The sequence below is a fragment of the Channa argus genome, chromosome 24, assembly GCF_033026475.1.
Source record: "Channa argus isolate prfri chromosome 24, Channa argus male v1.0, whole genome shotgun sequence".
Classification (NCBI taxonomy): Eukaryota; Metazoa; Chordata; class Actinopteri; order Anabantiformes; family Channidae; genus Channa; species Channa argus.
This window is the reverse complement of record NC_090220.1, coordinates 6,812,575-6,827,210: the sequence shown is the minus strand read 5'-3', so window position 1 is coordinate 6,827,210 and position 14,636 is coordinate 6,812,575. Positions and strand designations below refer to the sequence as shown.

The window sequence follows — 14,636 nt, the reverse complement described above, 5'->3', positions numbered from 1 at the left end:
AGTTAAGATATGTAAAACTACGAAATAGAAAACAAACCATTGGTCATATATTTTCTTTTCTATTACAATTAATACGATTTTATTTAAAGCCGTCCCTCGGTCTATACATTCAAAATATATACTTTAAAAACAAGTTGTAGGGACTTTTGCCTGCTCTTGGTAAAGCCATAGATGTAAAATATAACATACAAGCTGTGAGTGATTAATTCTTAGCATCTATGAAAAAATTGGCATCTGATAGTCATTATGAAATGATAAGATACCATTTACACTGTAGTGAATGTGTATTGTGGAACTCCGGCCTGAAATAAACTGATTAGGGTCTTTGACCAGGCCGATGCCATCCTGCCCTCTGCCGAGTATCACTTTGTACTGCACGGTCTAGTTCCTGGTTGATGTTAGAACACGTTTTCGGCGACTCTTGGCTCACCACGCAGCATCAACTTTTGCAAGTATGGAATTACTAGATTATTAGGTTGCTCAAGTGACTAAAATCTAAAACAAAACCGAAAGTGGACTGTGTCGGTTGCAGGTTTTGCCCAAGGCACGGCTCTATAGTCTCCCCTGCAGGTTTGCTCAGATTAGGCTTGCCAGCTTGCAACCGCCAGCTAAGCTAGCTAACTTGCTAGCTAGCTAGCTAGCTACATTGCAGTCCAAAATGACTGACTGCTGCGCCGCAGTGACCTGTGATTACCAGCCAGGGGAATCAACCACTACGCTCTTCAGTTTCCCCTTGGATCCAGAGCGGTAAGTGTTGTGCTCATTTCACTGAACGGTGTATTTAAAACGAGCCACCGAACATGCAGAATGACTGAGAGCTATGCACTGTTAACACTGGCGTTAGCTTAACATCATGTTGGCTAACCGTGACAACTCCGTCGAAAATGGCGCAGACCAAGCTAACGCTGCTCTTGAAAGAAAAATCCGTGCGAGATAGACTCCGTTGGCTCGTTCGTGCTCGGAGACGTGCACTGTTGTGTAATGTTGACGCTACAGTTTTATCTTTGTGCTCTGTTATTTCCTATACCTGGAGAAACCGGAGTTAAAAACTTTTGTGTGCTGTAATTTAAATCGCCATCGGTTCACGACACCTAGCGTCTCAATAGCGTGGCAACGTTCGTAGCAGGACTGAAGTTAACGCTAGCTAAATAAATTTATTCTCATTAATAATGCTAGTTAACTTAATTGTGGACGTTGTTCAACTTAACCCACTGCCGTCATTTTGCGAACTATGTGAATTGAAAGTTAGATTTCGTTTTAACAGGTGATGCCGTGTGAATAAATAGCAGTCTAGCGCCTCCCGAAATCCAGTTGTTGTGGTTCATACCGTTTTATGACTTTAAGGTGCCGGTAATATATCGCATTTGTAGCACTGAACATGTTATAAAGCAAAGTTAATTTAAGAACCACATTTGAAGATGCAGACCAGATGCAGTTTAGCTGGTTGAATCACAGCACTGTATCTGTGCACAGGAAAAGTAACCTCAACCCAAGAGGAAGAGTGTCTGCTAATAGACTACAAGGGCTCAACGTATTTCATGCCCGACGCTGCAGATTTCTGATCTTGTTTTCCATTGTGGCCTTTATAATCTCGTCCATCTAATGCTATGTTTAATAAGAGGAGTAAATATAATTTATTTGTGGGCAAATAAATATATTCGTTCTAATTATTATGCTTCAATAAAATCATTTGGCAGAGAGAAAGATAAGGAAAAGTACAATGAAAAATAAAATAAAGCCAAAGTACAGATGGCCTGTTTCTGCACATATGAGCACAAAAGCAACTTTCACCTAAAAAGCACTTTTACAACTGAATTGTTTAGTTAATCCTCTTTAGTATGACATTGCAAATTGTTAACCGGAGACCAAAGTGTCCATTCAAATGTAAATCAAAACCCAATCAGGAAATGATTACGTTGATGGCCAAGTTTGAAGGCAAATAAATGATTCCCTTTGACACAGTGACAAATATTCAAAGACAAAATAGCTTTGGAAACAGGAACTTCAACATACTGCTCCTAAAACCCACAGTAAGATTTTTTTCCTGTATTCTGCAAACTTACTGATTGTTGATGTCATGTTTGTATAAAATGCATTTGATGTTGCATTCGTCCAGTACTACATTGTTGCAAAATAGCATCTGGCTTTAAAAACACAACAACTTGAATTTCTTGTGCTGTATAGGTTTGGATCAAAGTTATAATATAGTTTGTCTTGTGAAAATGTTGTTGATATATTTTGATTATGTTGATGACTAAACCTAATTATCCAGATCAAGAAAGCAGCCTAGCTCAAGCAGTCCTTCCATTTTATTGGTATACTATTTAAACCAGTGGGTCATCTACTCCAGTCCTCCCAACCCAACCATTGTCTGATTGACAGAACGATTCTGATCTAGGTAATGAGCAAGGGTTTGTGCTAGGCTGACTGGAAAACAAGCAAGATAGGGGTTCTGAACGACTGGAGTTGATGACCACTGTTTTAATCTTATCAAACACCATGATGAAAATGTAATGATTTTACAATGCTGAACATTGTGGAACTCATGCATCACAATAATCTGTGTTTACATTGACGGAAACAGTTTGAAATCAAAAATTAAAGCTCTCAATGTTTTGAAAATTCTAATGGTAGATTGAGTCATTATTTAATATATTACTTGTACACCAGTCAGCAAAAAGATCAACACCATCTGGTGGTTTTGGAAATCGTCTTAATAAAATAGTTAGTTAGTTAGTTAGTTAGTTAGTTAGTTAGTTAGTTAGTCAGTCCTTTCGGCCTATGCCGTGAGTTCAGGGTCGCCACAGCGGATTATTGTTCGCATGTTGATTTGGCACAGTTTTTACACCGGATGCCCTAATAAAAAATATTATGAACTAATAAATGCTGATGTATCAGCATGGGTTAACCACCTGTCAGTACATAACGTGGTTAAAACTTATACTTGAAAATTGAGTTTGTGTACTTCTACCAACTCTGCATAGCAGCTAGGATGACCGTTGTTCTTCATTATTTTAAGACCACCAGTGTTAGTGTCGTGGCTGATCAGTGTATATGCAAAATTTTGTGCGCAAGCATTTTAGCAAATGCCTATTTTAATTATTACATTGATATTAATTCACAACAAATGTTTTCGCCTTTCACTTTCTGTATTTTGTAGCTGCAAACAATGGTTGAACAACTGTCATCGTCAAGATTTGGCATCAGAACCTCCAGAGCAGTTGCATAAGCTGTACAGACTCTGTGGAAAGCACTTTGAGCCCTCCATGATTTCTAATCAGGTAAGAACCATTTTATTTATATTACTCTCATGTTGTGTCAGTATACCGAAAAAGCATAAATATTGATTTGCTTTTTTATTTGTTTTTATAATTGTACTAGTTAGGTGTGAAGTAGTAGATGTTGTAGAGTAATGACCATAACAGTTTTTATCCTATTTGACAACTGAAAAGATAACTTAATTTATCTGAGCCCTCTAATGCAATCTGTAAAAAATATTTTTGATGATTAGGATGTTAAGACGTGGTCTTTGTGCTGAATCTTTTTCAACATAGAAATTCCACAAATTATCAACATCACTATCCAGTTTCAACAAAAGATAGTTTGACAAAATGTTTCAGTTAAAAATATTTGATACTGTTGGCCAACAGCTGTTTGTGTTGTTCAATAATACCATAATACCAGTGTAATTTGATTTGAAGAGTAAAGATGAGTCATACTGAATAAAATAAATTTATTTAAGTCAGTTTTAGAATTAAGGTAATTTTTTGTTATCAACTATCAGTGTCTTTATTATTGCACACACACACACACACACACACACACACAGAGAGAGAGAGAGAGAGACTGTCAATTGGAAATTCCCTGTTTATTACACAACCTCAATCTCCGTCAATACAAGTGAACATTTATGTCAACCTACGCAGAGAAATGGGTTTAACCTAACTGTAGATTGCATAGGCGTGCAAAGGCCTCAACAAATTTCAGCAATGCATTGTGCTGAGATGCGCACCAACAAACTGATTGTGTTGGAGTCGGGAGGCAGGATTGAAACCAAAAGGAAACTAATACAACAAAGGGAAGAAATAGAAAGACAAAATAGCCAGAAGCACAGTTAGCAGACAAGGTGAGAATATACACCACCTTGCCCATTTGGTTCGCTGTGTCCATTCAACAATTTAGTGTAGTAATCTGTTTACATTGGTCTAACTTTACTCCTCACTTCCTGTTTAATTCTACTTCAGCATTCTTGCACCACTGCCCCTTTGTGGGCATGTACGTGGGCATCTGTCACACAACTATAACAGAACATCACAGAGCATAACCTGCATATCTTTGCATACAGGCAGACCACAGAAGTATATTTCAGCTTAAGCATAACAAGTTGATCTCAAGTATTTTGTTTTTCAGAGTGCCTCCAGTTGTGACTTAAGGGAAGATGCTGTTCCAACAATATTTGACTTTCCAGTGCCCATGAATAATCAGTCAACCTGCAACCGGAAACGGGCTAGGGACCCTGTAAGTGTTTATAATCATTGTATTTTATAAATAGATGCATTTTTCAATAGACTTGAAAAAAAACCTGTTAAACTATAATTGCCTCTTTTGTCTCCCCAGTCAGAAGAGGGACCTGCTTCTGTAAAGAAAACTAAAGGTATACTGACAGACTTGTTAAAGTCCTCCTTGACTTTTTATTGTTCTGTTAAAATGCACTATTGCTGTAAATATTGATTGTCTGGTGTTAATGCTGGTTTTAAAAAGCAGAATTCTCTTTTTCAATATTTTTTCCTATTTCCCATCAGAAAACACAGCGACAGCAGAAGTGACTGAGCAGACTGAAGTGTCTGGCGAGAACAGTGCAACATCTGACCTGCAAATATATAACCAAACTCAGGAGGATGTGGCCACCTCCAATGCAAAAGAAACTCTGAAAGTATATTTTAAGGAAATCCTGGCACTAACTGGATTTAGCATTAATGGTGCACAAATCAATACTGATGAGCCAATTGGAGGTGCTAGGGGTCAACAAGCTCTCAATCCTATCTGTGTTGAGAAAATTGACAAGACAGAAATCCTTCATTTCAGTGAAGACCTCATGCGGGAGGAGATCCAAAACAGCCTCAGATTGGCACGATTCTTCTCCATTTTGCTTCAGGATGTGACAAGTATAGAGGGAAAGGAGCAGATCCCAGTATTCATCAGGTCTGTCACTGTTGCTGGGTTCCCTCAGAAGCACCTCATTGGGTTCCTACCATGCGATGTGGATGCAGAGAATTTGTTTTACATGCTCCTTTCTGAGTTGCGAAACAAGTGGGCACTGAGGATGGAACATTGCAGAGGACTCACTTACCTGGTGACAGGCAGTATGTGTCAGAAAATGCGAGACCTTACTTGCAGGATTCTACAGGAGTTTCCACAAGTAGTCCTGTCGCCAAGTGATCCATATGCTTTCAACATATGGATTATCCGTTGCATGCCTGTGCCCTCCATCCAAAAGGTTGTAGACACTGTAGAGGAGGTGGCCTCTTTACTCAGGAGAACGCCAGAGCTGTCCAAAAGATTGGAAGGAAACATCCAGTTAACATGTGGGCATGTCAAAGGCGAGGTGGACAGAATCAAAGCAGCTGTCAGTGGGAATTGGGAATATACTACTGATGCCTTCCAGACCATGTTAGACATTTTAGAGCCATTCCTTAACTGCATCAATGAGATGATTTCAAAGGTAGATGAAGACACTGCTGAACAGATGGCCAAGCTTAAACCAATTTTGAAGAATTTCAATTTTATTATCACACTTGTTGTTCTGAAGAACACGCTCTGTTGTGTGAGCATTCTCAACTCGAGTCTCAGGGGAATAATTAGCATCAGCAGTACTTTGCAGTACACAATTTCCAATGCCTTAAAGCTGGTAAGCAAATATCAACAGGAGCTTGCTATATTTCACAGGAAATGGTTTTCAGATGCAGTTGGTCGAGCCAAGAAGCTCGGAGTAGAGGTCACTAAACCCGAGATGGACCAAGAAGATACGACTGAAACACCACTAGAGGACTTTTTCAGAGAAACTCTGAGCCGCCCTATCTTGCTGTATCTTGTTGCAGAGGTGAAGAGAGTGTTCAGCACTGAAATGGTGAGGATTCTCAGATGGCTCTCATTAGTGCCATCTTATATGGCTGACCACAATTTCAGCATTCGGAGGGATAAAGTAGCAGATGCCAATCTGAACAACCTTGCCAGGCCAGACACTTTTTATGAAGAACTTGGTTGTTGGGAGGTGAAGTGGAGGCATGCAAGCAAACGCAGAATCCTGCCAACCACAGTGTTTGCTACTCTCAAGATTCCAGATATTGGGTTTTACCCAAATGTGCAGAGTTTGCTTAGGGTGTTGGGCACTGTTCCATGTGTAAATGCAGAGGCAGATGTCTATGGGCAATACCATATGGTACTGGAGCGATGCCATGCCTACTTGAGAGCCACACCTGTGGACAAAAGACAGTGCAGCATGGCATATGTTTATGTGAACCAAGATGTGCACTTCAGTGTCGAACAAATGGTGGAGTCATTTGTGCAAAAGCATCCAGACATTCTGAAGTTACTGCAAACGGTGAGTAGGCTGTTATAAGCAGAATAAAAAATAAATATATTTCATAGGTCTTTTTAGCAATTAGGAAACAATTTTACCAGAGAATACAATTTAATAAACTTTTTTTTTTAAGTTTTTGGCCATTTGTGTGTTTTTCAGGATGATGACACAAAAGAGAAGCCTCCCCAAGGTATGTTTTAGTAAAAGTAACTCCTTTGACCATATTAGCATGCTACAATTTGTGATTTATGTGACATTTGAGGCCATGTTATTTAGAAAATACTGCTTGGTACACAAACAATAGAAAGTATACAGCATAAAATAGCCTGAAAAATAGAATTTTCATTTTGGTTAATACAATTTCCAATCTTCCTTTTAGTGGCAACCCATGGAAACCATGCTGAAAAGGATACTGAAGAAGAATTACAACTTATAAACCTAGAGATGGATGCTGAAAGGCTTGTGGAGATGAAGTGTGCAGAGACTGATAGAGAAGCTCTTAAATCTGCTTTGCAGTCTGCAGTAATGACTGCATACAGCAGCCAAAGGAAGCTTCATAGTGACGCCTCTCCTGGTCAGGATGGAGAGGTGGAGTATGTGACAAAGTCTGAAATGAATGAAGTTCTTACTGTATGCGAGAATGCTGTCAGGGAGGGGATTCTCATGGAAGTGGGGAGTTCATTCTTTTCCTTATTCATTGACCGTGTTGTGAAATTAGGGGACAAGGACTATCTTCCACTTTTCCTCAGGTTTGTGGACAGTTTTGATGTTATGCGACTGGAGTTGATGGGATTCCTTGAAGCAGATCTTGATTGTGATACCATGGTACAGCGTCTCCTGGAAGTAGTTACAGTTGAATGGGGTCTTGATTTAAACAACTGCAGAGGTCAAGCATACCTTGGCTCTGGTGATGTCTCCTACAAGCTGAAAGCCTTTGCCTGCAAAGTTCAGGAGAAATATCCTCTTGCCATAAGCACTCACTGCTCTTCCTACTCTTTCAACACATGGTGGTCAAAATCCATCCCGGTGCCTGCTGTTAAAAGAGCCCTGGATACATTTGAAGAGGTTTTGATGTTTTTTGGCAGCAGTACTACTTTAGAAAAACAGCTTGACCATGTAATAGCTTTTGGTCTCCGAGAGAGCTATGAAAAGGTCCAAGAGTTACAAGGGAAGTTCTGTGCACTTTGGCAAGAGAAGCATGATTCCTATGAGGTGTTTGTGCAGATGTTGGAGCCCCTGGTCGAATGTCTGGAGAAGATCAAGAACAACCCACAGAGATGGAAAGCCTTTGTGTCTGAACAAGCTGGGGAACTTCTCCGTAAGGTAATGGAATTTGATTTCATCATTGCCATGGTGGTCTTGAAGAATGCGTCCTCCTTTACCAGAGAGCTAAGTGCAGGACTTCAGAAGGATCACTTCAGTGCTGCATCCCAGCTTTGCCAAATCAGTGGTATTGTAGCCACTCTGAACAGAGTAAAAACAAATATGAAGGTGTTTCACCAGAACTGGTTTGATGAGGCATGTGCAATAGCACAGAGCCTGAGAGTGCAGATTGAAGTGCCTGAAAACTCTTTGCCAAGGGATGGCATGATTAAGCCAGTCGGGTTTTACAAAGATGGGCTAAGTGTGCCCTTGGTAGACAACCTCATCAATGCAGTGAAGGATCATTTTTCAGAAGACCACAAAGAAGCGCTTAACTTCCTCTCCTTAGTTCCATGCTCAGTCACCGTGAGTTACATGTTCGAGAGCTTGAAGTCAAAGCCTCCTCTCTACAGCAGTGATCTTCCTGATGCTGACAACTTCTTTACAGAGCTGTGCTGTTGGAGAGTAACGTGGAAGACCAAAGTAGCATCCGTGACCATCCCAAGCTCCATATTTCACACATTGCGTCTACCACTCATGCAGTACTTTGGGAACATTAATGCACTGCTGAGGGTTATTTCTGTGCTACCTAGCACAGTATTGGAGGACTGTGGTGTTATAATGCGCCACAAAAGGTTCCAAGAGTACCTAAGAAATACAAATCCTAAAGACAGATCGCCGTGCTTGGCTATGCTGCAAGTGGGCACAGACTTCAACAGAGACCTGGATCGCATGGTGACCCAGTGTTTGAAAGTTACTCCACAGGCCTTGGAGGGGATCTGTCTGGTATGTGCTTATGTTCTTTATAACTATAAAAAAAAAAACCTTTTTATTTGCTTTATATTTTATTAATTATATGAATGTCTGACTAATTTTTTTATGCCTGGGTGTACCCACAGGATAAGGAATCCAAAAGTTTCATCAGGAACTCTGACAATAATATGGAAGGTATGGTTGTTGATAAACCCCTAAGAATATAAGACTTAAAGCTACAATATCTAACTTAACCTAGTGCAAGCATGAGTCTCATAAGAGTCCACTCTGCCTGTCTCTCTGTTGTGCTGTGCTCTGCTGCACTCTGCTATGCTCAGCCATGTCTTGCCCAGTGCTTCAAGTAGTAATAATCTACTCAAACACCTAGAAGTAAATATCTGTGTTGTCACCATTGTTGTTCTGTGTCTTTAATTAACCTATATCTTAATTTTCTAGAAATATGCACCAATCCTAATGTTCAAAGCAATATTTTGCCACAATTGTAGTGTTTGTAGTAACAGTGCTTTTTTGTTTTCTTTTGTTTTCCTCAATATATTTAGTGGATTATGTTAAGGAAGAAAGTGAGGAGCCCCCAATTGAACAATCTTTGGACAATATTGAAGACCAAGATATGAAACAAGCAGATGAGAATGGGAACACAGGAGACAATCGGCAAAGTTTGGCGACATTGTTCAGATTGGCTGCAGTACTGGGTAAAAAGAACAGCAGTCTCTCTGATCTCTCGGAAGAAGTCATAGACCTTTTCATTCAGGATATCAGCATGTGCCACTGGTTTGGAAGCAAATGTACACCTGTAGGCGATGATGAAATTGTGAGTCTCCTCATAAATGGAATCAGAGATGTCATACTGAAGGAAATACAGGAATCTCCATTCTTCTCGCTTATTACAGACAAACATGTTAAAATTGCTGGCAAGGCCCACCTACCTGTTTTTGTCAGGTATGTTGGAGAGTCAACTCCAAAAGTAGAGCTCATGGGTTTCTTACCAGTTGATGAAAACTGCCACATTGATACACAAGCAAATAAACTTGCAAAGATTCTAACTGAAGACTGGGGCTTACCAATGTCTCAGTGTCGAGGACAAGCATTCATGCACTTGGGGTCAGGTTACCAAAGCCTGAAGAAGATGTCTTTGGATTTCCTCAACAGTTACCCACTCGCTGTTATAACACCCAGTGAGTCTTGCGGCCTTGCCCATTGGTTGACAAGAAGTGTGCCTTGCCCTTCAGTAGCTAAAATGTTAGATATCACAGAAGATCTGCTCCTGTTTTTCAATGATTCTCCTTGCCTAGAGGGACAGTTGGCACAAGCAGTTGATGGACTGTTAAACATGCCAAGAGAGGCCCTGGAGGAAATTCCAGAAACATGTTGCTCAAGGTGGAAAAAACGAGAGGACTTCTTTGATATACTTGCTGACACATTAGAGGGCATTCTCAGCTGCTTGGATGCCGTTAGCTCAAGCTTTACAGGTGCCAAGTCAATGCATGCACAAGTTCTCTCTACTGCTCTAAGAAATATGGATTTCATTGTCACCCTTGTGATTCTGAAGAATGCTTGCGCTCCTCTTCGTAACTGTAGTACTGTCTTGCGCTGTGGAAACCCTGCTGATATTCTTTGTGAAGTGGAAAAAATCCCCTCCATCATAGACACTCTTAACAAAATGTTAGAAAATGTGAGCGCTATGCACTCAACTTGGTTTGAGCAGGCATTCCAGCTAGCAACAAAGGTGGCGCCTGAGCAAGCAATTTTCTCAGAGGAAGCCAACAGTTGCGAATCTCCTGAGATGTATTACAGAGAAAATCTGAGCATTCCTCTTCTCAGAAGTCTCATTGATGAGATGAAGTACAGCTTCTCAGACAGCCACCTAAAGGCCTTGTCAATTTTGTCATTGCTGCCCTCTTGCAATCCACAGCCTATTCTGTTGGAGTCTACGGACAAGCCTTTCGGCCTCTATCTTACAGATCTTCCTGAGCCAGAAGCAGCAGAGCAGGAAATCAACACCTGGGCTGCTGTCTGGAGAGAGAAATACCAGGATGTTGCTCCTCCAACATCCATTGCAGAAACACTAGCCCATCCTGAGTCAAAAAGCCACCCAACCGTTACTTTATTGCTTAGGCTAGTAGCTGTCCTGCCGAGTGTCAGTATGGAGTGTGATCTGATGAAGACAACACTAAATTCCATGAGGGATCTGTTGAATAAAACTCTATGCAAAGGCAACCTAATGGATCATGTGATGCTACTGTTTCACAGCACAATATTACAGAGACTGCCAGAGGTCATTGAGAAGTGCATGGATGTTGCTCCAGAAAGTAGTTCATGTCTATCCCAGGTAAAAAAAAAAAAAAAAAGTTGAGTCCATAGCTGCTTAACTACTATGCATGAAATCGTATCATCATCATCATTGTAACCAGTAATAATTAACCAATGTTGTTGGACTACTTTTTTGTTTGTTTTCTAGGTGAAGGGAACTTTGAAAAGACTAAAGTTGGACATTGGTAAGTGGACATCATTGTATATAGCTCTGGTCATGTAAAGAACTGCAATTTAAAGGTTTGTTGTATATGATATGTGGTGTTTTTTATTATTATAATTTTTTTACTAGGACGTGTTGAAGTAAACCAAGCAGCACCTGAAGAATCACAAGTCTCCAGTGCAAAAGAGAAGACAGCTGATGAAGAGGTCAATTTGCATGATAATGAAGTAGTACTGGAGGTAATTCAAGGACCAAGACAAGCGTCTTTCTATGACCCACAACTGCGTGAACAAATACTTAAGGAGCTCTGGGACTCTCAGTTCTTCACAATTATCACTGAGCAAGCTGTTGAAATTGACAGCGAGATCTACGTCCCCTTGTGCATCAGGTACCTAAACAAGGAGGATATTCAGTGTGAGGAAACATTGGCTTTCATCCCTTTTGTAGAAGACCCAGTTGTCCTTGCAGATGGTATTGAAACTGCCCTCTCAGAGAAGTGGGGGCTAAACATGGAATACTGTCGAGGACAGGCTTTACTGAGTGTTGGTGAAGTAGGAGCTCGGATGAGGGCTGTAAGCTTAGCTATTGCCAGTAAATACCCCCAGGCTATAAGAACTGTCAGCTCTGCTTTGTCTCTTAATGTATGGTTGGCTAAGTCCTCTCATGTTGAGGAAGCTGCTGTCGGAGCAGTTTTAATTGGTAAAATATTGCTTTGGCTCACAGAGGATACAGAACGCCAGAACAAACTGGAAGACATGATCATTCACATATTCCAGTACGATGAAGCAAAGGGCAACGAGCTAAGGGACAAACTTGTGAAGAACTGGGAGAAGAGTCACAACATGCACGAAGTGATGGTAGAGATTTTAGAAGCAGTCATGCTCTGCTTGAATGAGCTGAAAGGTGAAGAAAGTAATTCAAACCAGCAGCAAGCATCACAGTTCTTGGAAGCAATCGGAAACTTTGATTTTATCCTGTCAACAGTGGTGCAGAAGAACGTCTTAAGTGTAACTCGCAAGCTAAGTCAGTCTCTTTTGGGCAAACCCTTAGATATGTTACTTGCTGTGAATTATTTGCCTGATATCAAAACATCCCTCAATAAACTTAAGAGTGACATTGACACCCACCATAAGGCCTGGTTTGAGGAAGCTGTCACGTTGGCTTCTAAACTTAACATCACAATGTTGCATTCAGTGCTTCTAGAGCCACTGTGTGAGTTTTACAAGGAGTCCTTAAGCATGAAGGTTGTGGAGCATTCAATAGCAGAAATTGATGACCTCTTCACAGAAAAGGTATTAGATACCTTGAAATGTCTGGAGATTGTGCCTTATGCAATGTCCAAAGTAGAAACCAGCATTCTTAGCGGTCTTGTTTACCGCCTGTACAAGGAGGACTTGCCAGATCAGGCTTCCCTTCACTCAGAGATGAAGTCATGGAAGGAGAAGTGGTTGGATCCCCTAGCAGGCTATCTCCCAACTACTGTGCTCGATACCCTTAAGACATCACAAATAAGAAGTTTCAGTAACATTGAAACTCTTCTCAGACTCCAGGTTATTTTGCCATTTTCACGGAGAGAGAGCAACTTTAGGCAGGGAAAAAGAAGCTTACAGGAGTTCATACAGCAGGACAAGAGATCCCTCGCTGAGCTCCATTCTCTGTAACCGTTGCAGGTCTTCCATCGTGATTGGCAGGTTTGCAATGCATTTGAGATGTCCCCATCACCATAATTAAAAACTGTATCTCAAATCTAACTGAGGGCCCATGTTCAGGAGTCAATAATTCTCTGTACATTTGTGATCTAAATTCTTTGAGATTTTCTTTGTTCTTATCCTGCAGACCTAGCGGTTTGCTTTGGTTTTGTTTTGTTTTTTGTTTTTTAAATCCTGTAGTGTGTACAGTTGTAATATCCAATGGGACCAATGTCTTGGCAAAGAAAAAGCAATGCTCAATGACAGTTTGCAATCTGTGTGCCTTGATGCAAAACTAGTAATTCACCCCATCTATTATGAGAATAGAGATGCTTAAAAATGTCCCATTGGTGTTTGAATGATTATTTTTTATCATAAAATCAGAATGAACAGTGGGATTTCTGGATCACTGTCATGAGTTCATTTTAATTATTAAACTGCACCCTTACCTTTGCTGGGCACAAATAAAGACGGTTCCATCATGTCTTCTAATGAGTTTCCATGTTTCCTGTCTCATTGCAGGAATGGATTTGCTGTAAACCTATGTTTGAAAGAATGTTTCCTTAATAGGAAAACCTTCATATATATTTGTCAGAAAAGTAATAAAATGCTACAAAATATGTTTTGGTTTTGAAGTTTGTCTTTTCTAGCCAAGTTGTACAGTAGACTTTCACATGTTGTGTCATGTCTGTAAGTTAACAGAAGATGGCGCAGTGAGGCCATAGTTTGCCTTAAGACAAAATAATCGGTAACAAGTAGGACTGTAAGCAGTACCTTTTTAGCTTTGAAAATATTTTTAAATGTTGGATCATAATACCTGCAGGGACAGGATTTACTGTAGCATCAGATAATAGGCTGCATAAAAGGAATCCTGGAGACTCGCTACTACAGGAATGAATAAAGCCATTTTTTACTTTACTAGCCAAATAATTTTTAGTAAATGGGGAAAAACACTATTAAAAATAATGTTTATCTTTTTTTGTTTTACATCCAATAAAGGAAGGTTTTTCAACACACAGTAGCTTTAATAAAGATATGGCTCAATTTCCCATGCTCTCTTTTATGCAAGTATGAATTTGCAAAACAGGCTGCAAGTGTTAATTATTGCTCATGGAAATCGGCCGGTCACGCTTTGTAACATACTAAAAAATGTCTTTGCATGGTTCACTCACCATTCAAGTACAATGTGGGTTTAAAGGGTGGGTTATTAACGTTTTACAACATTATCTCTAGATGCTCGGCAAATATTTATTTTGCAATCACATTGTTTTTCAATAAAGTGTTTGGCCATTGCCGTGCTAAGTGTGTGAGACAGGCAGGTTTGACTGGTATTTGCCAGCAATGCAAGTCATAGCTCTGAGCCTCTATTGTTACCATTGTAAGTTAGTTAATAAGTAATTTCTAAGAACAAGTGTGTTCTGTGGATCTGCTGTTGGTTATGCCGGCTTTTTCTGTTAATAATGTGCTGCAATCTGGTGCGTAAGCATTTACAATAAATTTTGCTCACACTGGATTATAAGCATGGTACTTTACCTGTGATCATTTCTGTCTTTGACTCCCATCTGTGTTTTATATACTTGACTAATTAAAATATCCCTCCAGGTTCTGCATTTTTACAGCATTTTGCCCAAAACCAAAAAAAGTAAAAAATATCTCTACATGTTTTACTTGTATGGAATTTGAACCTCACAATAGCTAATTGGGATCAAACTGATGTGTTTAAATCCCAGCTCAGTGAAAGACCTCTTCCATTGTTTAG

The 14,636-nt window shown here is 40.0% G+C and overlaps 1 protein-coding gene across 2 annotated transcripts; it reads left to right on the top strand.

Moving 5' to 3' along the window:
* Positions 1-374: 374 nt before the first annotated feature.
* si:dkey-250d21.1 (uncharacterized) lies at positions 375-13,497 on the top strand. Of its 2 annotated transcripts, none has more exons than XM_067494304.1 (11): positions 375-747; positions 3,161-3,281; positions 4,411-4,518; positions 4,618-4,654; positions 4,803-6,601; positions 6,740-6,770; positions 6,960-8,728; positions 8,842-8,890; positions 9,256-11,045; positions 11,175-11,211; positions 11,319-13,497. In XM_067494304.1, the coding sequence occupies exons 1-11, from the start codon at positions 659-661 to the stop codon at positions 12,848-12,850; spliced, it is 7,362 nt and encodes a 2,453-aa protein (XP_067350405.1). In that variant the 5' UTR covers positions 375-658; the 3' UTR covers positions 12,851-13,497. The 2 variants fall into 2 exon arrangements, with proteins under 2 accessions (XP_067350405.1, XP_067350406.1); XM_067494305.1 differs by having other exon boundaries at positions 390-452.
* Positions 13,498-14,636: the final 1,139 nt, after the last annotated feature.